Source organism: Phaethon aethereus (genome assembly GCF_964289735.1).
Source record: "Phaethon aethereus genome assembly, chromosome: 3".
Lineage (NCBI taxonomy): Eukaryota > Metazoa > Chordata > Aves > Phaethontiformes > Phaethontidae > Phaethon > Phaethon aethereus.
This window is the reverse complement of record NC_138576.1, coordinates 107,892,933-107,918,732: the sequence shown is the minus strand read 5'-3', so window position 1 is coordinate 107,918,732 and position 25,800 is coordinate 107,892,933. Positions and strand designations below refer to the sequence as shown.

Here is a 25,800-nt window from a genome sequence, read left to right as displayed (position 1 = left end):
AAAATTCTAACTAGCCATTCTAAGAAATTCAAGAATTTGACTTACTTCACCTCCATTGATAACTACATCGGGGTCAACCACGTTGCCAATAGATTTAGACATCTTCTCCCCTTTCTCACCAAGGGTAAATCCATGAACTACCAGAGTCCTGAAGAAAGATTTCAGTGAAAACAAAATCCCAGTGAAAAATCTACATTAAGAATAGGTATCTAATGAGGATATTGCCAAGTCATAACATACAGAAACCCTCTATTTTGGTAAGCCTGAGGCTTCATCTGTCAAGTTCAACCAACCATGAATATGCTGTACTAAAATCCAAGTACTGCATACAACTTCTATTTTCCACATTTAATTTTGCCATGTGAGCAAGAGGCTGTTTGCAGATACCCAAGGCACACATATTTTTGACAAATTCAAGAGTAAAGTACTATTTACTCTTTAAGCCACAACATCTCCTAAAATTGCACAGCACAACTGACCCACATTACCCTTCCCTATGCTTTTAATCTTCCAGGGGACAAACAGCATGTCACAGCTCCAGTAGAAGACATGCACACAGTGATTCTGAATTCCTTACAGCCTAACGTTCAATTCACAAGCCAAGGACCTTAGGAGATTTTCATATTGCACCTCTCATAATAATCCCTTTGATTACAGGAGTGGGAGAGATTGCAGAAGAACAGCTTTGTATCTGGTAACATGTAATAGGATATGCCTAGATCACTGAGAAAGAAAACATCTATTAAAATTATGATGGAAAAAAATTAAACAATAAATCCATTACAATCTAATCTGAGGAAAACTTTATACTGAAAATGGAATAACAGAAATCAGTCACTTAGTAATGGCCTGATTTCTCTTGTTTCTATGCTACCATCCACACTATCAAAAGCCCGATATTTAATAAATGAACTAGCAATGTGTTTGCAATCCACACACTTACTTATATGGTGCTTTTTTCCTTGCTGCCACACTGGTTAATAGAGAGGATTGAAACCAACCTCCCAGTTGGTCTTTTCCTTCAAGGTATGTATCTGCTCTTTGCTCTGCACCTTTAAGAACAGAAGATTCTTGTTTAAAATATCAGCCTATATCTTCAAGCAATTAAATACACTTAACAGAAAAATGGCTGAAAGTATTTAGTAAAACTTATCTGCTGGGTTTGAAGAGCAGAATAAGTTACTTTTATAAATGGTGTATGATTACTTGAACATGATACAAGTGATTCATGAGCATCACAAATTTTTTAAAGATCCAAGACTCACTGAACTCCAAAATTTAACAAATAAGCCTGCTTTTACACAAACAAAATAATAAATTATGAAAACAGCAGCTATCACGCTCAGAGCACTTAATAAGAAGTTCTCAAACTTTCCAAGTACTCCTAAACAAAGTGAAGGACCCAAGTAAAGATCACATACTTTGGAATTAATAAAAATCTATGCTGCAACCTGAAACTTCAGCATTTGGGAATGACTCAGGAAAGAGGTCACAGATGTAATGTGCCTGACTGGCCTGTGCAGGGCATCAGGTATTTTCAGAGGAGACCAGGAAGCTTTGGCAGTGACTGCAGCTCACCTGCAACAGGACTTACATTTCTGGTCACTGGTGTTCCAGAACGATAAAAAAAATTCAGGAAGGGGTTAGGGCAACACGGGAAACAGGAAGCCTGTTGTGAGCGAGAGGGGTCTGGAAAAGCCTGGCTTGCTCAGCTTATCCAGGTGAAGGCTGAGTGGAAATATTATTCCCAATAAATACACAAAAAAAGAGGAATGCTAGAAAAGAACAGCCAGAGCTAGGTGAGTACTGTTGGCATCAGTAAAAAAAAAAAAAAAAAAAAGGGCTACAAGGCACATAGCCTGGGTGTTAGTTGATGGCCCATTAAAAGCAGAAGAACAAACCCAGCTTTCCCACAGGGTTGAAAGAAGGCAAAGTTTTAATGGCTTTACTGGTGGAATTCAGTTGCTGTACAAAAAGGTACAAAACTTGTTGACTCAAGAAGTCCCTCCTCATCCTGAACAGTCCCCGACAGGTCACCACCAGAGTGAGAACAGGATGATGTGAAACACAGCAGAACGTGCAAGTCAAAGCCTACAAATGTGCAAAATTACACACATAATTGGCAGGAATTTAGTGTTGATTCTAAAAGTTGCTGGTGCAATTTTCCAGATATCCAGACAAAAGTTTTTCTACTCAGTTTTTATCTGCTAGCTCCTTTCCTAGGACCTCTGAGACAATGCTTCTTTCTGCTGCTGGCATATTTGATTTATTTGTTTAACTTAATGGAAGTTTTGATATTTAGATCCATCCTGCAATAAAAGGAAGTTCAATGTTACAAAGGTCAAGGCCATACAGTTCCAGCTAGCACAGGAAAAACGTGTGGGTGGATGTTATGGTTTTTAACACATTTGTTTATTCCTTCAAGAAAAACTACAAAGCATTTGGGTTTTTAAAAGTAGAATAAGTAGGGATCAGCCTTTGTACTAACAAACTGAAAAAATACTTGTAAGGACAACATAAAAAAAGTAAGGAAGAAAATAACAGTGGAAAATCTGTAACAACACATTTGTTGTTTACAACTAGTTTACTAGCCACTGGTTTTAGAGAAGTGAACTTTTAATGGAAATGCCAGTAGTTACAACTTAGAGGAGAGAAGAATTTAAATAAACAACTGATTACAAACAGCAGACTGTATTAGCCTTTTCTGACAGGAACTCATACATCTGGCAGGCTGGCTAATGTAGCTTACAAAGTTAATGGAGGCCTGAACATTTTACCTCTGTAAAATACAAACACGGGTTTTGCATATACAAAGCCTGCCTCTTAAGTGCACGGGTAGCTCCCCTACCTCAGTTTCGTTAAAGTTGTGATGGTTATATATAAATTAATTAGAACAGCGCGCACGTTTCATAGTAAATGGAACAGTATGTCCCACAACTCCGAAGAGACTTTTCAGTTGTTTGTTTTGCACTGACGTATAGTACATAGGTCATTAAAGAGAATTATAATTTACGATCCTTCTAGTTTGGATTTCAAGATTCCGTATCTTTGATCTTACAGACTTTGACTTTTAGATTAAACGTATTGTATTTTAATGCCAGGAATGAATCAGCTAAGATAAATTCAAGCCTCTCAGTCAGCACAAAAGTTTACACACTTAGATAGGTAAGTTGTAAAATAATCACATTCATTCAGTTAAACATTAGCCAATAAGATAGGAAAAAAGTTATGATGTTGAAAGCTACCATCATTGCGATACAAAACTATGGGTAAAAAGCTGTGTGATTTTTACCAATGGCATATCACATCACAATACAGTCCAACATGCATATTTATTATTTTTCAAAATATTTCATATAATGTCAAGGTTGTAGTACTGATGGCACTCTGCTCATGAGGAAAATGTCAAGAGAGTTTTAAGACAGAAAAGAATTCTCTAAAATGGCTACTCCAAAGCCAGCTACTGAAATAAGCACTATTAAAAAGGCTGAACACAAACTGAACTTCAAAGCAAAAAAAAAAAAAAAAAAAAATTCCTAGGCACCACAGCACTGAGTATTCAAAATTAGCAAATGCTCAAATGCTTTTGAACCAAATTTTCCTTTTGCCACACCTTCTTTTTGGAGGCAGTGTGTTAACACTCTTCTACCTCACAACAGTACTGTGAAAATGAATTTATTCATGTACTGAAGCATTCAGACTTAAATTTTAACATTGCATAGAAGAATATGAAACAGTTCTTTCCAAAAAATATTTGAGGCATGTGTAGCAAGAAACAGGATTAGATAGCACAACAACAAACTGTTAGTGAAAACCGCATTAGGCAAACAGAGCATTAATAGAGCAAACAGTATCCCCAGGAAGCTTCAGCAGCAGTGCGTTTTTCAGAGTACATTGCACTCGTGGATCTGCTCTCAATGGTGCAAGTGAATTAGCATTTCTTTACACACGATCTAGTTATAACTGTACATTTTTGGTTTTGTGACTATGGTAGCTAAATCTTTGATCTTAGTGAGTAAGTCGCACCTTCCTACCTGCCACACTGCTGATGTAGAACGGTTTGGTTAATTTGTCATTTAGCTAGAAGTGGTACCTTTGACACACCTAGCCTGCAAAAAGGAAGCCAACGGTAATTCAATGAGAAAAGAGCAACTTTAAATCGTTTCCATCAGAACTATGCCCTGCCTCTGGTAGGAAACGCAGCAGGGCAAGTGTTAGAAATACAACTGTATCCATGCAACCTAAGACTTAGGCAATTGAGTTTGCTGTAACTGAGCAATTCCTTCAAACTGTTCAAAAACCTTGCATTCCAGAATCTCTCTCTCTTGTTCCTCTTCCCCACCCCTTTCCCAACCCGCTGTATTTTCTGAAAGCAATGTGTGGTCAGAGAAAGGGATGAATTTTATAACTGCTGCATCTCATTTAATAAGCTCAGACACAGCTAGTTCAAGTCCAGTGAAAACTCAGGCCTAAGTTCCCCAAGTGGCAGAGGTGTTGAAGAGAACGACTTATTTTCACAAGACCTGAACCGGCAGGGAAACCTGTAACTGTTTATTCCTGATGGTTACTAACAGACAGATCATTGATTCATAATTTTCAATAACTTGAGTTCATGGTAGAGCAAAACAATTATAAACGTTAGTCTCACACTTTTAGCCATCTATTATATCCCTCCAGTTGCCCTGAAATTAAATCATGTGCTGCAAAAGAACCACTGTCATGCATGACACTGTCACCAGAAGGCAAGCAATAACTGCTGTTACCACTGATCTACTACAAAAGGAAGCACTCTACAGGTAGCACGCCAGCTCCCGTATGCCTCTGTGCTTTCATGAGTTTAAGCCACAGGAAGTTCTTCTTCCTGTTGTGACATTCTCTAAGCAATTTCGGATTTCTCTCTGGATTTCATCCATTTTTCCCCAAGAGTACTTTGGAAAAGAATCTCATCAGTTAGCCTCTTTGTAAGCCTTGCCAATTATTTTTATTGGCATTGAAAGAAATTCCGCAAAAAGTTTTAAAAGCTGGAGCGTATTGGGAAATACAAGACAAACAAAAATGCCAGGTCCTGCATTTGGGTCACAACAACCCCATGCAACGCTACAGGCTTAGGGAGGAATGGCTGGAGAGCTGCCTGGCAGAAAAGGACCTGGGGGTGCTGTCTGACAGCCGGCTGAACATGAGCTGGCAGTGTGCCCAGGTGGCCAAGAAGGCCAACAGCGTCCTGGCTTCTATCAGAAATAGTGTGGCCAACAGGACTAGGCAAGTGATTGTGCCCCTGTACTCGGCACTGGTGAGGCTGCACCTTGAGTACTGTGTTCAGTTTTGGGCCCCTCACTATAAGAAGGATGCTGAGGTGCTGGAGCGTGTCCAGAGAAGGGCAACGAAGCTGGTGAGGGGGCTGGAGCACAAGTCTCATGAGGAGCAGCTGAGGGAACTGGGGTTGTTCAGTCTGGAGAAGAGGAGGCTGAGGGGAGACCTTATTGCTCTCTGCTACTACCTGAAAGGAGAGCATAGCGAGGAGGTTGTTGGTCTCTTCTCCCAAGTAATAAGCGATAGAACAAGAAGAAATGGCCTCAAGTTGTACCAGGAGAGATTTAGACTAGATATTAGGAAAAACTTCTTTACTGAAAGAGTGGTCAAGCATTGGAACACGCTGCCCAGGAAGGTGGTAGAGTCACCATCACTGGAAGTGTTCAAAAAAACCCCAAAAAACGTGTTGACATGGCACTTCAGGACATGATTTAGTAGGCATGGTGGTGTTGGGTTGATGATTGGACTTGATGATCTTAAAGGTCTTTTCCAACCTCAGCGATTCTATGGTTCTATGAAAACTATTAATTCAACAAACTTCTCTTGCAAAGTGCATTTTTCATAAAGAGTACATTAAAACAGTAGTTTCATAGGAATCATTGAGACTGTACTTCCACTTCTGACAGTGTCTGGGAGCCTCAACTACATAGGAAAAAAGGTAATGCAACTTTAATGTTATTTCTGAAGATAGAGAGGCTTACAAGATCACATGCTTATTAGTCCTTCCCCTGACTTTTGAACCAGTGGGGCCACTCCAGTCATGTCAACCAGCAAAAGAAGATGCCTTAAACACACCAAGTTCCAGCAAGTTTAATGAAACTACATGACTAGATAGAGAAGAGGAACTTTTAATGGTTCCATGAAAGAGGACTGTACTGTGCAAGACACAACATTTATTAAACATTAGAGTCCATATGGGAACTTTACACAAATTAACAGTGAGTCAAGTGTCTCGATTCTGCTATTCCTTATGAAACATGATGTCTCTCCTCTACACAGGATTAGAGGTAGTTTTTGCATACTGAGGTGTTAAGCCCTTAAAGAATGCAAGTATATAACTGTACACATAAAATACCACTACATTGTTATACCTTTCAAAACCAAACCAGAAACATTTTTAAAGAGTATGAACTTTAATATATGTAAAGGTCTTCTAGATAATGAATGTTTGCTGATGATACTGTTGCCTGACCATGTTGCTAAGAAATAAAACCTCTGGTACTAATGTGTTTTATAATTCAACAAGACTGTTATCACGCAATTGTGTACTGAGGGTTTAAAGTCCAACAGACTTGATGTATGGGACCAGCCTCCTCCTTTAGAAAGGACTCCTGACTTTGGACTATCTTCCAGGCAAACTGCGTATATTTAATGTATCTTTGTACAAATACATATCTACTACTTTCAGTAGGAGCTATAAATAGCATATAGCAAGTATAAATATTTTAAGCCACAGTATACTCCTTTAGTTACTGAAAGTAATCAGAAGTGAAAAAGTACACCTACACTGTTAAAATTATATAACTTAGATTCAGCAGCTTCAAATAGCATGCATAAGCACAAACCAAAATTTGCTAACTGAAAATAATTTAAGAGTTACCAACTAGCGGTGAAGTATCTTGGCCATTTGGGTCATGAAACTTCTATACTCAAATATGTTCCAATTAGAAAATATACAGTATGCCACATGGCAGAATCTGTCATAATAGAATATTAGAACAATCTCAAATTCAACTACGCTGAAAATGAGTGTGCCACAATTAAATCCTTATCTTTACAAGCAAAAGCAACTTTAGAAGTAGTCACAACCAGTTTGCTGCTAGCATTATCTAACTCAGTTTTGCCAATACCAACACCATCATGCAAAACAGTTATATTTTGTTCTCCAAGTATTTGAAAAGAAAGATCAACCTATTAATTCTGTACCTTCCAAAACATGAGCCCAGGAAGTTCCACTGTCAAACCAGATGTCTAGGACATCCTCTCCCTTGACATAATCCAAAACATCATGACCACCAGCCTATAGGAAAAACAATTATTAAGTAAGACAAACAGAATACTCCGTATCACCAATGGTTTTCAAAGCTACTAAAAGTAGAGTTGGTTTCTGGACGAGTATCGCACAGGCTCTGGTACCAACTTTGTGAGTGAACAAAATAATTTAGGTAATTTTTCACAACAGTTTTCAGAGAATTACTGATGAAAACCCAAAACAGAACAAGGACAAATTACAAGAAACCTGGGATGGCAGATTAACAGTACAATTTGTGTGCTTGCTTAAGAACACAACTGTTAAAAGGAACAATAAAATTGAGGAAGAACTAAAATGTGAATCTATTTTAATGACAAAGACAATATATATTTGGTCTCATAACTGGGTAAATTAGGATGTCACTTTCCTCCTGAACCAAAATGAGGAGGATGGAGACCTCTGCCCTGAATTAATCGCACAAATTTGGCTGTATTTTTGCCTTATTCTTACTACTTACTATCTCACTTTCTGAATATTCCTTTCACAGGATACCTTCCATGAAGGTACAAGATTGAAAAGGATCATGGGAATATATGAAGGTTTTATATTATTTCCCACCACTAAACTGTCTCAAGCACCTTCTGTATTTGGAGTTAAAAAAAGTTACCTTTGCTACAGCCTCTTTTGATAGCAGTTGTTCAATAGGAAGGGTCCACCACGCATCTGTTCCTTGCTGCTCCACTATTTTGATGACATCTGTGATAGTTTCACTGGGTTAGAAAGAAAAAAGGGGTTCATGAATTGATGAGTTATTTGTACCTTCTACAAGTATCCCAGATCCAAAGTGGTGCGATATACTGATAAAGAGATTAAGCTATTCAAACCTGTGATTTTCCAGCCTCTAATCCAGACAAGACTCCACAGAGCTTTCTGCCTGTATTAAAAAGACTTACTACTTTTGTCATCCAAGATGGGTGGGGTTGTATAAAACCTGGACATACAGAAACCCGCATGTTTTCCAAATAGCTTTTTCTGCAAATACTGAATAACTGGGAACTCAAAAAAATGAAGATGCCAGCAGCTTGAAAACTTCTTAAATCCATTTCACTTCCTATTTCTTGACCTTGGACTTACAGAAACTAAACAAATACTTCCCCCAAAAACATTTGCTTTGTTTGACAACAGGCTTCTTTTCTCCACTGGATAAAGAGACCTTGGGAACTCTTGTGGAAATGGAGAGTTAGGAAATGGCAGCATTTTGAATAGAATAACATACATACATATATATATATATACACACACATATAAAAATTAGACTGCTGGTTGCCTGGATTCCTCCATTTTGGCAATGTATTTTTCAAATGGTAAGAAACACACATATAAATATATTAATCCCAATGATGTGGGAAACAAACTTCTGTACCAAATAGAGGAGTGATGTAAATAACCATTCAACATACACTCTGAAGGCAATACATGAGTTCATATCGTAAAGCACCAGCCAGGACAAAGGTCCTGAAGTAAATAGACACTATGGAAATAAGAAAAATAAAAGAAATTAACTAAGCATTTTTTCTGATGTGAACAGATAATACAACCAGAAGTGCATGCAGTTCTGTGCACTATTTATGACACATTCAATCATTATCCCCAGTAGGTAAGGCTATAAGGAATTGATTTTTAATATCATTTAATGCCAAGTCTAGACATAAATTAAGATAGCTTAAAAAACCAAACCAACCACCACACACTTTGTCTTGCTGACTCACAGACCATTTACTAAACAGGTGATTTTTAATCCATCTGCTGTATTTAAGGAGTACAGCAGATCATCATGACCTGCCAACTTCAAACTAAAACTGCTGTGTTACCCAATCCACCAGAGAGTAGTTTTTAACTCAAGAAATGAGGATTTAATCCATTAACTAACAACTTGACACAGTATTGTGAAAGGGGAAAAAGTAAAATAATGATCTGGCATAATTATCTCAAAATCACAGAAAGCAGATGAACGAACTTCTTCAATGTCATCACTCGGTTTTGTATTTGGACTTCAGCACAGTATTTTTTTTCCTGCACTGCTGGCAAGTTCATCTACGTCACTCCACCATATAGTGGAATCTTACATGTCATGCATGTAAGTTTATGCATGTTTATGCATGAAAACCCGTTTCTCCAAGATGTAGAACAATCTATTACTTACATGACATGAGGTGCAACACTAAGGAAATGCAATTTTGCTCTTGATTTGGGGAGTAAAATTGCAATGATAGACCAACAGTTCTGTATTAATCAATCAATTGATCAATCATCAATTAATCAACTTTTTAAAGTAAATTCCTGGAGAACATCCCAGTAGGTTTTCTGGAGAGAAAACTCACTAACCAGCAACACTCACAAAGCAACAGCCAGCTAGTATACCATCGCCATTCTTACTCGTTCAGGGTAGAATGGATATCATTCACCTTCCAGTTTAATGATGACAGGACACAATTTATGGCTTTGTAATACACCTGCTAACATTTGTCTTGGTAAAACAACATTTAGGAGCTCCGGTTCTGAATAGTATCTTTTCCTTTCAGAAATATTTGCAGAGGCCTATTTGTCTATACTTCCAGTTGTGAAGAGTTACTTCTCCATGACAAAAGCACACAACTCCAGTCCTGGTAGATTCCTGACAGATAGCTGGTAAATATTGCTTATGCCTTGCCTCCTTCAGGCTAAATCTTCAGATTCAGAAAGCTCTCAGGAAAAATCAAGTAAGCCAAGGAGAAGGTTGTTTGCCTCAGCCCAGGACAAAACTATTCCAATTGAATGTGTCTCTCTCTTGCAGGGTCAGTACCTTCTACTGAAGAGGCTGGCTTTACACCCTGACCTTCAGTGACGACACAGACTGTAGCACCTGGGACCATTTTAGAACAAGCTATAACACTTATTTTTCACTCCTCGCCAACAGAAGGCTCCACCTTTGAGTCTTCCCAAATGCACGATCAGTGTATCTTTAAAGACAATTACAGTTATCTTCAAGTGAGTATTTCAACAGTTCTCTCCACAGTCTCTATGCCTTCCATGGGTGAGACTTGGCCCTTAGGAAGTCACCAGCAGAAGACAGAGTAGCTAAATTAAAGAGAGGATGATTTACCCTAAAAACGTGCTTATTACCACATAAAACGTTAGTGCATATTGAGTGATTCATGGAAGAAGTAATTCAGTGCTCGGCTAATGGCTCTGGCATCAAATTAGAGCCAGAAATTTTTTCTAATGAAGAATCATAACCATAACTAGCACGGAAAAGCTACCAGCATGCCCCATAAAGCAAGTACAAAATTTAAACAGGAACTAAGCTCGTCTTCCACAGAAAATTTCCATATTGCAAATACACTTCAGTGGAGGGACATAAACTCAAGTGATGAATTAATTTTCAATCTATAAATTTTTAAAGCATTCAACAGGTATTTGACAATATCAGCATTTGTAGGGATTTTTAAAAGGTGATAAATCCAGTTAGAGACCAAAACTAACAGCTACCTTGGATGATATGTAGGAATATACTCTTAACAAAGAATGCTTTCCAGCAACTGTCTGGATTCAATTTGGTCACAGCAGAAATCTCTGTTTGTTAGATGTTCTAAGCTTTAAGTAAAGGAGATAAAGCCTGAAATGCCACCAGTTTTCTGACACTGCAACTGCTAATTGCAATTACATGTCTCCCCAATGGAAGAGGTACTGATTAAGGTCAGGCCTATCACACAAATATTTGGAGCAGTTAACAAGGGCGGGGGGATGACCTGAAACACTGTGTTAGTGCAAACAGTATTACCTGTAGTGAGGCTGAACTTTTCTCCTCTTCAGGGGAGGTAGGGGGAGGGACAAGAAGGAAATAAAACCTTGCTATCAATCTCCCTTGGGAAACCATCATAAAATGACTGCCTTCGTTTATACTAAGTACATATTGCCGATGCCACACAACAGTTGTCTACCATTGTAGATACACCATTACTACAAAACATACTATGGACTAACCTTTTACCAAGTGCATTGCTATGCAATGTAAAGGCTTATACTGTTATTTATGAAGGGTAGAATTATTTTACAGACACATTTTAGTGACACGTGAACTAACAGATACAATTAGGTTAGAGATCATAAGTTTTCAGACAACTAAAAGAAAGTCAGATTTGTATTACGAATCACTTAATAGAGTCAAAGACTGTGAAGTCAACTTACTATTGACCAATATTCTCAAAATCCTATCATAGTTTCAAATCAAGTTAAAAAAAACCCCACAAACATTTTATCAGTGCAAGCTTTTTTTCATTATATTCCATTTCCCTACAGAATGTAAGCAAGCATTAACAGCATTTTATAAGAGATAGTTAAGACCAAGGATTTCCAGGATACCATTCCACCAAATACTTTTTCCTCCTACAGTTAGAAAAACCCAAGACAAACAAAAAACCCCCAACCCTATTTCTCTAATTGTTTCCCAGGATCCTTATGATTAACTATTACCAGAGAGAGAGAGAAACAACTATATTAAGGTACCTGTACAGTAAGGAAGAAGATTTTTGCAAAGTACTTTTATGCAAGGTACAGGTGAAAAGCACTTCTCAAATAACTGCTCATCACTTCATAATCTGTGGGCTTCAACGTGAGCATGATAATTCACCGAGTTAGCAATAAACACCATTGTAAAACTTTGCCCTGTATTCATACGCTATCTAGAAGAACTTGCATTACGTGTCACTTGCTATGTTTTAACACTGAAACCCCTACGGCAATCCACGCTACCACGACACCAGCCAATCACTCTGAAGTCTGATATTGATTATGCTGAACACTTATTTAATGTGTTAACAGAAATTAGGCAGCATTAAGGTATAGTCAGGAGGAGAAGAATACAGTGCCTGATGTTCTCTCGACCTCTTTTCAAACAACAGTAAAGACGGCAAGTTATCTTCTTTTTTATGTGAACGTTGATACTGCAGCAGTAAGTATTTAGGTTATGGTAAGTTGCTATTGCTTACAAGTTGCTGAAATGTCTTAATATTTTAAAAAGCAAATTAGAGTGCAGGGTAGATCGACTTCAAAAACAGGTTGGGGTTTTCTTTGTCAGAAATTTAAGTTACTTGTTAATCAAAGTCACAGAGAAGGCGACAAAAATTCTCAGGCATTAGAATAATCTTCGCAATACTACTACTACCAATATCTGAACAGTGAATTTGTAAAGAAGTTATTGCACGTGGTCATATTAAAGCAGGTATCTCACATTACCTGGTCTGAGCTACTACTGGAAATACAAATCTCTCATTTTACTTTTGGTTCTCTCTCTTCTCTTCCATGAGTTAGAGAGTCTCCTAGAATCAGAATGTTTTCTCTTGAAATCTATTCAATTTTGAAAGTTGACAAACAGTGTGTTTAATTGTGCATGTATTCTATTTAGAGTCCTTTTTCTCCACAAGTGGAGAAAAATCGCATAAAATCTTACCTCCATATTCTTACTGAAAATGGCAATAATGAAAAAATATTCTCTCTTTTCTCTCTCTCTCTCCTATAGGATTTTGTTATTTTGTAATAATTTTTAAATTCCTGGTTGCAATATGATGTGGTATACTCTATATAGTAAAGAATCTAATCATCAGTAGTGTATTAAAATTTATAACCATAGACAACAATATCATACAATCAAATGTCTTTTAGGGCTATGGGGGGCCTCTGCAGCAAACAGGAAGACTCATGGAGATCTTGTATCAAAGTTGTTGCATACAAGATTACAATCTAGCTCTTGGCTTTCAACTTAGAAAGACAGGATTGTTGGTGTCAGAAAAATACTCTGTTAGAGACGAGTGGTTGCATCTTGAAAGAGCAGCTTTTCTGCAGCCTTTCATATGACAAATTCAGGGGAAACTCTCACTTACAGAGGGAAACACAGCAGTTTATTTTAGCGACTCTTTTTTTTTTTGTCTTAAAAGTCTTTTTACAGGTGATACATAAATAGGATCACCCAAGACTGACCATTGGTGCTCTCATATGTAACAGCAACTCCATGTGGACTACACTGACTTCCAGTGGAGATGCTGTTACTTTTGATAGCCTCTCAAAAACTCCAAAGTAGCTGCTACTGGAAGCACACTTAACCAGCGTTCAAGAGAAGAAAACAGCTTTTGTTTTGAAATGTAAGTTACTTACTGTTGTTTTAATGGTATTAATTATTCACACAATCCAAATATGAAACTTAAGTGTTAGAAATATGTCAGCAATGTATTGTGATATGATTTTCAAAATGATAATGCAAAGGCAACAAAATATTTAGGCTTAGCTGTTTATTTCAATAAGAGCTGGTGTCCAGGAAAATGACCTATGAATTGACAGACTGCTTTCTAAATTTGCCTGTCATTTCTATAGGCCAATATTCTGTGCACTTCTACTCTGGTTACAGAAGTCTGCGATGGCTAACTTTACATGAGTATTTTACACTTTACTTTGAAAATTTCACCTCTACTTTAAAATATCTTAAAGTAAAGAGACTATAAACAAGCATCAGAAGCTGTCAGTCAAGTGAAATAAATCTACTTTTCAAGCATATTGGATATGTCTCTTCTTCCTAAACATCTCTTTTTCCTCAGACCAATTCTAACCAAACATGCCATACCATCCCTTTGTTCATTCACCTACATGTGTGACTGCTAGGCAAACACCTACACACAAAGGTCAAATTGTTAAACTGCAATAGTTTATCACATCAAAATGCCCCAATTGCCACATATTGTACAACTTGAGCAATAATCTCACACAGCTCAAGGACTTACAAAAATGCTTTTTAACACAGGTCACTGGCTTTCAAGGTAATTTTGCTACAACCTAAAGGAATTCCCATGCATCTCTCCTTTCAAATGCTTTTTGTACCAGCTGGGTGAGCTCCTCTGTGTTCTGAAGGAGCTATTGCTTCATGGTGCTCTTCACATTTGACTGCCAACTGCTAAACTGTTGTTCATTACACTCTTATTTTGCTGTTGTTGTTAATCTACATATTTAACAATTTTAAGCAACCACAGGTAACACACTTAAGCCTACTCCACAGACAGACTACAATAAGTATTCCTCAGAAACTGTATTTTTTTTTTTTTTTTTAACATGAACACATACTTACTTTTTAGTAGGGGAACAGTTTTTGCAGGTAAAATGACTTTACACCCCACAGAGCCTCCATCCCTTTATTTCCTGATGTGCGTCAGCATTATTCAGGTACTATAAACGACTATGGTTATTGTGGTCTTTTCTCACAGTTGCAGCCTGCTGTGAGAGAGTCAAAGTACGTATCTGTGCACCTACACACCCAGTCATTCTAGGTGAAGTTAAGGACTAACTGCTTAAAGTCCATTCCCTGCTCTCCACACCCTAAGCCTCACCTACTACTATACTTACGTGCTCAGTCCAGCCTGCAGAAAACATGCTGGACTCTCTGCAGTATATTTGTTGTGCACCAGAATAAAGTTCTGCAACACTTCTTAAGTTCATCTCCAGCTATGGCAATCTTATTACGCATAACAAATTCGCACAAACAGTTGTAAGGTTAGGAAAATGGAGTTACACTAGCATATCTCAAGACAGAAAACAATTATGGAAATAAACAATGAATGTGGAACTCCACAATACTATTTTTATGAAATCATCTCTCAGAGGACATTCACAACTGAAAACCTCTGTTCCCCAAAGGGGTAAAACCAGAACTCTCTTACTCCTTAAAAGACAGAAAAGGATCATATCTCCTTGAAGTTTCTTGTTTTAAAGCACAGCTTGGATTTCCTCTGCATTACATTGCCTGGAACACCTGAAATGCAGTGTTTACAGTATCTAGATACTATTAACTTAACCAAAAGACTGCAGAATAAGGCTAGTATCTGAAGCTTTAGACATACCAAATCATATAGCTAGAGGTCACTTACATTTATTAAGGCTGGCTCTTCAAAAACACTCTAATTTTGTTTTAGGACAAGGGGTAATCATTTTAAACTAAAAGAGGGTAGATTCCGACTAGATATAAGGAAGAAAGTTTTCACGATGGGGGTGGTAAAACACTGGCCCAGGTTGCCCAGAGAGGTGGGAGATGTCCCATCCCTGGAAACATTCCAGGTCAGGTTGGACAGGGCTCTAAGCAACCTGATCCAGTTGAAGATGTCCCTGCTCACTGCAGGGGGGTTGGACTAGGTGCCCTTTAAAGGTCCCTTCCAACCCAAGCCATTCTAGGATTTTATTATTGTGAAACAATGTGCAGTTATTTATTCTGCAATTGATTTGTTTATTCCACTTTGGGTATCTCATTGTCACTTATTCAACTGCAAAAACCTATTTTGACAAAACAGGCATATTGTTCAATTTACAGTGCTACAATTACAGTTGCAATCTATTCTAACTACAACTTGCATTTTACTCCTTGTTTAAATGTAAAGGCCAGTGATTACTGCCAGCTCAAACTTGAAGATGAGGGATGAAAGCAGAAATTATTACCAAGGGGACTTTTCAGGTAACTTAAGTATCTCAGTAAATTACTTCTCATTACTTACATACAAGTCACCTTCAGTAATGAGTCTGATTGTTTTAATTTATAACTGAATTAGATCTGCATATAAACAACTACAAGTAAAAACATGTGTTTATGCTTAAATAGTTAGAAGTTTTAAACTATTGTGTAACTGCAGCACAACAGACAGTGCTCCTTCTTTCATTTTTCAGTACATAAAGCTAGGTAAATACCTGTTTATCAAGCATTCTCCTGTGTTCTTCTGATAAAAAACAGGAATCGGAACACCCCAACACCTTTGCCGTGATATACACCAAAATGTCCTTCTGTCCAGCATTTCGAGCATTCTGTTCACTGCAGACGTAGGAATAACTTTCACTTTTTTCAGCACTTCCTATGAAGTACACAGTGAATTGTTGATCATGCTTCAGCATTCAAACACTGCTTATGCTACCAGTAAAAAAATGGTACACGTCTACACTCCCTGTACTGAATAACAGGCTCTCCGGCAACTGTCACATTTATTTCACCGCATGTTGCTCTTCAATAACGTACTTAGAACGCTGTATATACTGTATGTGTCCCCAGAGAAACCTATGCTTCTTTGCCAGCTCTGATTCTCTAGCAGACACACCCTAAAGTGAGTTAGAAATGACATCAGTATCTCTATCTGAAGTTTAATAGCTCATTGTGTCTTATGCTGTTGTCTATGTTGTCTATTTGAAACCAGACCTTGATACATACTGCTTGTATTAGAGAGTGTGGGCTACCACTCACTCACAACCCTGCTGAATAACCATCATATTTCCCTTCATACTAGAAGGAGATGAATATGGAGTAAACACCTCACGCCCTGTTACCCAGGACAGTCTACAGTGCTGGTCTGAGTTTTCTGTGTGGGTGTACATAATTTCAAAGACCACTGCATTTAACAAAAAAAAAAAACAACAAACAAAAACAAACAAACAAAAAGTTTTAAAGTTATTTAAAATGGGACTGTGGCAAAATTAACAGGGGAGCAAAGAAAGATGTCTTGCCATGCATGGCTGCCATAACAACAAAGGTAATTTTAGTAGTGATAAAATTGTCTCTCCTGATTTAATTCCCTGAAACATTGTATTTTTAAAAATATTTTTTGGGAAAAAATTCAGTAGCTCTAAGAAACTTACACATCTCCTGTAAATACAATGAACAAATAAGGTCAATGTATTTATCCTGGACTATATCAATATTGACAAAGAACCAACAACATTCGTCACTTCTACAAATAACTAACACTTTCCAACTAGTGTTTGTAAACCTGAGAGAAGAACATATTCTGGAGTCAGCTGTAGTGAGATTTGTTTTGCTGATTCCAAATGGCATCAGCTGTCTTTAAACATCCCATAAGAACACAAAATCATATACCTGTGCTGTAGCCTTCACGCTTGCTGTGTTCACAAACCACTGTTTGCTGGCACGAATTATCATTGGTTTTTTAGTCCTCCAGTCATATGGGTAACTGTGCACATACTTCTCCTCTTTTAACAAACTCCCGGTTGCCTGAAGCATCCGAATGACTGAGAGAAAAAGTGAGGCAAGTTTACAATCCAATTTGAACACACTGCTACTTTTAACCTCAATTCATTCCTTTCCATGATTGACACATAATAAGAAGTGCCTGTACCTCATCCATATTCAAAATGTGTTCAGTTAATATGAACCCTCAAAATATACCTGCAGCAATATAACTGATAAAGTAACAAATGGCTACACATCAAATACTCACCAGCTTCATTCCCCTCTTCAAGGACATTCTTGTTTTGAAGTTCAGGACCTGCCGCTTCAGTAAAAAACCCACCTTCATCCACAAGGCAATCCTTAAAATAAATACGTTAATCATGTCAATAAAATACCATGTGGCAATTAATTACCTTTTTGCTATTCAAAAGTGATACAAGTACTCTGCTGAGTAACTACTTTTCTGATGAATAGCAAAGTATGTTATATTTAAGTACGCTTCAGACTTGGCGAACTGCAATTTAGTAATCTACTGGGTAAGTGAATCTTATGTATCAGAAATGAGCACTATTGCGTTTGCAGACATATCGCAACTGTCTTACATGAACTCACTGGTTAGTATGTCAATGACTTTCCAAATCAACAGCGAAAACAAAAACAAAACCCCTAGAAAAACCCTACCCTCAAAAAACCCAACCAGAAATATGATTATAATCAGGTTTGGGAACATCAAGAGTCACCTCTTTAAAAAGGAAAAAGAGAAAAAGAATACTCTGCATCTTAATTTCCATCAAACACAAACTGATCATGCATAACTGAACTGTATTTATGTATGTGTTTAAAACAAGCTTTGCTGAAAAAAGAATAGTAATAATGTCCTACATAACTGGTGATTTACTGGTCTGCAAGATACAGGTTTAGAAGCCAATTCTGAGTACTGAGAGTCAATATCTGAAAATTGTTGTCTGTTATCCTTTAAAAAAACAAAACAAAACAAAACAAAACACTAAGAACAGAGAAGAGAAATCTGATTCTATTCTACCACTTCCCTGTAAGCTTTAATTAGCAGATGGATGAAAAACTTCATCCTTTTACTTTGATACACACTTTTTTAAGGTCAGTCCTGCATTCCTGCGGGCCATTAGTGATACACTTATCTGAATGCTTCAAAACATTTGCACATTTTATGCACAAATTACAACAATCCCTGTAGTGGCACATGATCAAACAGTTGCAGGAAATCAAGAGCAATAGCTGAAAAAATAAAGTACCGTGGGTAGCTGATGGTGGGAAGCTACACTGTAGTCTTCCATACCATGAGCTGGGGCTGTATGAACTAATCCTGTTCCTTTTGCCATTGTCACATGATTTGCAGGTAACAGAGGAGAGACTCTGCCAGGAATTGTGGGATGAGCACAAGAACCATCTGCCAAATCTACACCTGGGAGTGAAAAAAAAAACCAGAAGAGAAAACCGAGAAACAATTAATGCATTCAGCTTCTTTTATCCGAGAGCAGAAATGGAACAACTGATCAGCAAGTGTATGCACAGGGTACTATTCAGATGTACTACTATATCTTGTTTGTGGGTCCCCGTCCAAATGCATTCAGATTCTCTACGTTGTTAATCTTACACACAGATTTTTTTTTCCTTTGAAGAAAAAGCTTTTCTTCTACCTTAGACAATTGTATTCTGTTAGTAGTAACATTCCACCTAGACACATTCCCATTGCTTGGGGACTACTATCTCAGTGTTCCAGAAACTAATCTCAGTAATGATTTGGTAGCCTAAAAAGCCTTGAATTTGCGATCTATTCCTAGTTCTGCCACCAAGTACTAATATTATCACTAACAATTAATTTAATTTCTCTAAATGACATACAAATAAACAGAGCACAGGACAATGAAGCTAGCAACAATTTAGGGCTAAGAAAACACTGAAAAGACCCTTAGTAGTAAAGCCTTGCTGAAAGTCAAGAATCACAGAGCTTGAGGAATGCTTCATCTGAAAGAATGGCCTTCATTGAATGCATTCTTCCTAGAAGGAACATATTTAGGAACTGTTGTCAGACAGCTAGGTACAAAAATACAGAAAGGTAACAAAATATAACTAATCACTGAATATATGAAAAGATAGAAAGGACAAGGTCTAATATTAAATTTCTTTTCAAGAAGGTCCAACTCTACTGTTGTATGTTATCTGCAAATCATAGGATTCAAGAAGGTGGAACCTGTGAGAAGAACACCTGCAGGTAATTTTATCATTAGCTAAAAACCAAGACTATTAAGCAGAGAAACAGAAAATTTTCTCCCCTCTGAAAAAGAAGGCATGGAAAGACACCAAAACAACCGGAGAAGACAAAGTCACAGAAACCACCATTCTCACGTCCTTTAGACATGCATATTTCCAGCACTGATTCACTGATAAAAGACAAATGAATAAAGTTCACAAATGACACATTAAATCCCAACTCATGACATTGAATCAGAAGTTTGTCTATTAATTGCATTATTAACTGCATTAATAAACTATGCAGTTTGTTAGGATGCAAACTTAACAGCTTTAAGTTTGCCCGTACAGACAACAGTCACCTACAATACCTCAGTACTCTTCATGGTTATGGTGAGGGCTTAAGACACCCCTAACAATGAAAAACTTGCAAAGTAACATAACATGACAACAACATCTGATAGTGCTATCGATTCTGCTACACTAGGTAATTTCAATAGTTTTCATAGAATTTAGCAATCAGGCAGTCAGCAAGCATACTTGTTATTAGCCCCTTGTTCTCATCAGCAATGTTTGAGAGACAGACAAACTGCTTTCAGTGTAATTAAGATTTTGATACTGAATAGACTTCCACTTTGTGTTTAAGTTTTCCAAGTGTTAATCCAGATTTTTAGTAGTACTTTGAAATCCATGGATGAAAGTTTGAGCCACAATACACCAATATAAAATCTGACAGATTACTCCTCCTCTTTGTATTATTTTAGCAAAGCGTGTTCTCAAAATATAAACAAACTTAATAATACATCAAAAATGACAGTTTTCAGACATCTATAAGCAGATTTCTAAGCAACTTAATCTTAACAATATTAAAACCTACCTTTACATGTTGACATAACCTCAAACTGTGTGTCCAAAACAGCAGCTGTAGATTCAACTCTATCTGCAGCTAGAATGAAGTGTTCACTAGTAGTTGTACATTTCACAATTGAATATCTACAATGCAAATAAATATTTGTGATACTAAATAATTACAAACACCATAAAGCTACCAATTGTTTAAATGCGCCATCTCTAGATGACAGCAAAATATGTTTCAAAATCTACTTGTCCAATTCACTCTTAAATCTCAAAAGAATGTCAAGATAACATCAGGAAGAAGAAATAACTTTAAAAAAATAAAAACAAAAGCAGGAATTAACATATTGAGAGAGAGAGAACAAAGCTTACAGTTATGACACTTAAAAAAAAAAAAAAGGCAAAAAAGATGTCTTAAATAAAACGTAATGATAGTCCAGAACTTTTTAACTTCGCTGATAAATATCGATAAGGACTGATGCAGATCACTGAACCAAGTTAAAGACACATACGCTGAATCTGGCATGTAACAAACTGCTTGATTGGCTGGCACAGTCCAAGGTTGTGTGGTCCAGATTAGCACGCTAGCAGGGGATGATCCATCTACAGATGTAAATTAGAAGTATTTTACTTACAATTATAACAAAAATAAAAGCTGTAAGTCTTACAATCTATACAGAAGTCATACCTATCACAGAAGTCAGCTTAGGTGGCGACTTTAACAAGGGAAATTTCATATACACCGAACGACTGACGTGCTGCTCATTGTATTCAAGCTCTGCTTCAGCCAAGGCTGTTCTGGGTAGATATCAAACATAAGTTAACACACTTGAACATGAAAAGCTATAGATATCCTTGCTAAAATTTTGCAGACAAAATAGCAAGTTGATTCTTACTTTGCTGAAGGAGACCAGAACACAGGTTTATAGTCCTGATAAATAAAACCCTAAAGAGGAAAGGGAAGAAAAAAACATTAGGAGAATCGAAACTTGTGACAAAACACACTAAGAAAAGTTCAACATACCTTATCATACATTTTGTAGAAGACTCTCAGCTGGTTTGCTTCATACTTTGGATCAAATGTACGGTAGCAGTTAGCCCAATCTGCCATTACACCCCAACGAATGAAGGCGGATTTCTGCTTCTCAATTGCTCTTTCTGCAAATTCTCTGGCTGAAGGGAATAGTTCCATTAAGCACATGGTTTAGGTAACTAAGATCAATATAATACCATTTAAAATATACTATTGACATTTTTTAGAAAAGCCCGAGCTGAACATATTGAAACTGTGCACTAATTACTGACTTGTATGAAATAGAACGGTTTGGGTTAGATGAAAGCTTAAAGATCATCTAATTCCAACCCCCTGCCATGGGAAGTGACACCTTCCACTAGACCAGGTTGCTCAAAGCTCCATCCAACCTGGCCTTGAACACTTCCAGGGATGGGGCATCCACAACTTCTCTGGGCAACCTGTTCCAGTGCCTCACCACCCTCATAGTGAAGAATTTCTTCCTTATATCTAACCTAAAGTTACCCTCTTTCAGTTTAAAGCCATCACCCCTTGTCCTATCACTACATGTCCTTGTAAAAAGTCCTTCTCCAGCTTTCCCATAGGCCCCCTTCAGGTACTGGAAGGCTCTATAAGGTCTCCCATGAGCCTTCTCTTCTCCAACCCCAACTCTCTCAGCCTGTCTTCATAGGAGTCATGCTCTAGCCCTCTGATCATCGTTGTAGCCTTCCTCTGGGCCTGCACCAACAGGCCCATGTCCTCCTTCTGTTGGGGGCGCCAGAGCTGGATGCAGTACTCCAGGTGGGCTCTCACGAGAGTGGAGTAGAGGGGCAGAATCACCTCCCTTGGCCTGCTGTCCACGCTTCTTTTGATGCGGACCAGGATATTGTCAGCTTTCTGGGCTGTGAGCACACATTGCTGGCTTATGCTGAGCTTCTCAACAACCAACACCCCCCAAGTCCTTCTCCTCAGGGCTGTTCTCAATCCATTCTCTACCCAGCCAGTATTTGTGCTTGGGATTGCCCTGACTCCTGTGCAGGACCTTGCACTTGGCCTTGTTGAACTTCATGAGGTTTGCACAGGCCCACCTCTCAAGCCTGTCAAGGTCCCTCTGGATGGCATCCCTTCCCTCCAGAGTGTCAACTGCACCTCACAGCTTAGTGTCATCAGGAGACTTGCTAAGCTGCCCTCAATCTTACTGTCCATGTCACAGACAAAGATGTTTGCAATAGATTATTATGGCTCAAAAAAAAAAAAAAAAAATCTATTTCAGAGCAGCAGTTACATAAAAAATGACTGCAAAGAGTAAAAAGATCCAGGAATGGCACTTTTTGACTAGTAGGGGACATAAAGCACAAGTGTCTCTAGAACATAAACTTTCTTTTTAAGGAAGAGGGGAAAAAAAAGAAGTGTAGTTATGAAGAACAATTTCTCAAAATGCATTCTCAAATAATGTAAAATAAGAATGAAAATTAACCACCTCTGTTGGTGCTGATCCAAACGTTTCAAAGCAACATGCTTCTGCAAATAAGCTAACCTATTTCACTGCTGAAATTTTAAGCTAAAGCAGTTTAAATTGCTCATTAAAAATAGTTTTGTAGCTGAATGTTGTTGTCTTTCAATACATATGGTATTTGAAGCTATTTTTTCAAAACCGTTTCCATATAACACAAACAAACTTTCTCTGAAAGGATCACCCCTATGGTTTTGTAGTATTGTTAAAAGCAGAGTCAATAAATATATCCCTAATTATAACATTGAGCCAAGCTGCCCTGATGAAGCCAAATTTTTACCACAGAATGGTTGAGGTTGGAGGGGACCTCCGGAGGTCATCTGGTCCAATCCCCTCCTCATGCAGGGACTGCCAGTTTATGAGGTGCTTCTTTTTAGCTCCTCAGCAAATTCAGTCTTCAAAACCCAAAAGCATGATTATCTGATGAATACCAGTTTCATGCCGCTACACAGTCATGCAAAGCAGAAATCCAAATCCTCGGTCCTTTTGTTTCTTTAAACCTACGGTCAATGCTACACATGTTCATTACAGCAACAAATTAATCTTGTGTTCAATTATCCCACTTCATGAGATTACATTGTACTCGGTGTACAATGATCCTAGAAAGTGTTACTAACGCCTAATAGAAAAGCGCACAATAAAGTATAAAAGATATTTATATGGCATATAATTCAAAATATGCTGTGTAGGATGTACAAATACTTAAGCCAACTTTTTCTATAAAGATATTGCAAACAGTAGTTTACCCCTCTGTCTAATTTCCATCGGTGAAAGATTTTCAGCTCCTTTCACTTCTGACAGTGCCTTCAACTCAATTGGCAATCCATGACAATCCCATCCTGGCACATAATGTACTTTATAACCTCTCATCACATAGAAACGATTAGTGATGTCTTTCAAAATCTGAAAAAGACACAAGGGTCAGTTATCACATTAGCTCCCCCATGTGGAATAGCTATATTATTAAGAACCTCCTATTAAAAAAAAAAGTGTAAAAGGCTGCATGATACATTTACATTTAAGACTGCCCCTTTAGGATTTTTTGTCTTCCCCGTCATTTTGTATTTTGGCAGAAACTCAAAGGACCTCTGATGAGAGGAATTCACATGCAGTATAACTGAAAGATGCAGTTATAAACTTGCAAGCCCTGAAGCAACCAAATCCTACTTGGTCTCATTTTTAAAACACCGAGCTGGATCTACAGTGTTCGCCTCGTGCACATTATTGCTTTTTGATACCAGTGATCACCTACCAAAACTTGCCATTTCCAGAAGTCCAAGCTTTAGCACTAGTACCTTAAGAAGCTGTGGGTCACATTTTAGTCTTTCCCACTTTGTAGCATAAGTAATGCTGTCATTCTCAGGACTGAATCTACCCAAGATTGGTACGTACCCAAACATATTTAGGAGTATTATTTTAAAGCTGAAATTTACATTTTAAAAAACATCAACACTGAGTCATTGTGTTTCCAGTGAAGATACCCAGATAAAATAAATGCAATATAACAAATTCACAAAATACCTAAAAGAAAAAATAACAAGGCACAGCTCAACAATGCATTACAGTAACATTATTACACAGACACATACAGAAACATACACTCACCATGTGTGTATGTGCAATACGTTCAACACAAACTGTGCCTTTGATATTGCTTAGGAATGAAGGCTGGGCATTTTCTAAAGAAAATGTTCTCCTCTTAGTGAAACATTCAGCCTCATGAATGAGCACTCAGCATATAGGTACCATATACTGGCAGATGGTATTTATGTCATGGTATGGTATCTACGTCACTGTGGCATCATACGGTATCTACATAACTGCACCATTTGCTTTCTAAAAGCCCTGTCTACCAAAATGTTGAATACTTTAAAGTGCTACTGATTTAAATGGGACTGAAGAACACACAGCACATTATGGAAAGGATTTACCACTTCAAAAGAGTACAGTATGAACGAATAAATATTTACTTTATTTAATGCATGGCCAACATGAGGGTCACCATTGGCATAAGGTGGTCCGTCATGAAGACAAAATTCTTGCTTTGTTTTCCTTTGCTTTTGCCACGAATACAGTTCCGAAAAACCACATTTCTGTAGAGACAACAAGGAAACACCTAAATCATCATAGGTCTTTGCACTTCCAAAAAGTCTGAATTTTGGCTTCATCGTAAAACGTATATTGAAAACAAACACACACAGACAGAGTTAACTTTTCTAACTTTGTAAAAAAAGACGTTAGTAGTTTAAAACTATTAAAAAAGCCCGAGAGAGGCATAACACTAAGCCTAACGTTATTACCCCGGCTCTCTGCTACCAGGGGGGTCGTTACCCTTTCTCCAAGCGAAGCCATAACAAACTTGAGAGCATCCAGGCTATAAAGAAATAAGTAACTAAAGATCCCCAGCTCTTCACCCTTCCCCGAAGCTAACTCCAGGCGGGTTGGCCAGGCACCCGCGAAGACTCAGACCCACAAGGCGGCTACGGCGACAAAGGCGGGCCCGTACACAAACCCCCGCCCTCCTTCCCGGGGCTGGGGCTCCGCCACCGGGCCAAGCCTCGCCGCGCCACCACGGCAGCGGGCGAGGGAGCCCCGCGCCCCTCTCGGGGCACGCACTCCTCGGGCGAACCAGCCGCGGCCGCTACCTGCTGCGTCTCCAGCTCGGTCTCGGGCTGCAGCCGCCCCGGTAGCTGTGCGGGGAAGCGGCTGCGCGGCAGCAGCACCGTGCCCCGGTACTGGGAATCCTGCGGGCTCTCCGCCGCGGGCTGCCGGCTGTTGGCCTCCGAGGCGGCTGAACGCCCCCAGCCCCAGGCGAGCCCCGCCCGGGCTCGCAGCCCAACCCGCGCCCCGGTCCGGGCCAGCGGCGGCACCCGCCAGGCCCCAAACAT

General features: G+C 38.4%; 1 protein-coding gene across 1 annotated transcript in view; it reads right to left on the bottom strand.

The window, feature by feature from the left end:
* IARS2 (isoleucyl-tRNA synthetase 2, mitochondrial) overlaps positions 1 to 25,800 on the bottom strand; it is a gene marked incomplete at both ends in the record, with an annotated part of 32,006 nt that extends 6,206 nt beyond the window's left edge. The window contains 16 exons of the mRNA XM_081997583.1: positions 46 to 148; positions 944 to 1,052; positions 7,237 to 7,330; positions 7,950 to 8,052; positions 16,037 to 16,197; positions 17,211 to 17,362; positions 17,572 to 17,662; positions 18,575 to 18,744; positions 20,410 to 20,525; positions 20,900 to 20,990; positions 21,076 to 21,185; positions 21,284 to 21,333; positions 21,412 to 21,560; positions 23,659 to 23,815; positions 24,883 to 25,005; positions 25,558 to 25,800. Coding sequence (XP_081853709.1) covers positions 46 to 148; positions 944 to 1,052; positions 7,237 to 7,330; positions 7,950 to 8,052; positions 16,037 to 16,197; positions 17,211 to 17,362; positions 17,572 to 17,662; positions 18,575 to 18,744; positions 20,410 to 20,525; positions 20,900 to 20,990; positions 21,076 to 21,185; positions 21,284 to 21,333; positions 21,412 to 21,560; positions 23,659 to 23,815; positions 24,883 to 25,005; positions 25,558 to 25,800 — 2,022 coding nt within the window. The remainder of the gene's footprint in view (positions 1 to 45; positions 149 to 943; positions 1,053 to 7,236; positions 7,331 to 7,949; positions 8,053 to 16,036; positions 16,198 to 17,210; positions 17,363 to 17,571; positions 17,663 to 18,574; positions 18,745 to 20,409; positions 20,526 to 20,899; positions 20,991 to 21,075; positions 21,186 to 21,283; positions 21,334 to 21,411; positions 21,561 to 23,658; positions 23,816 to 24,882; positions 25,006 to 25,557) is intronic.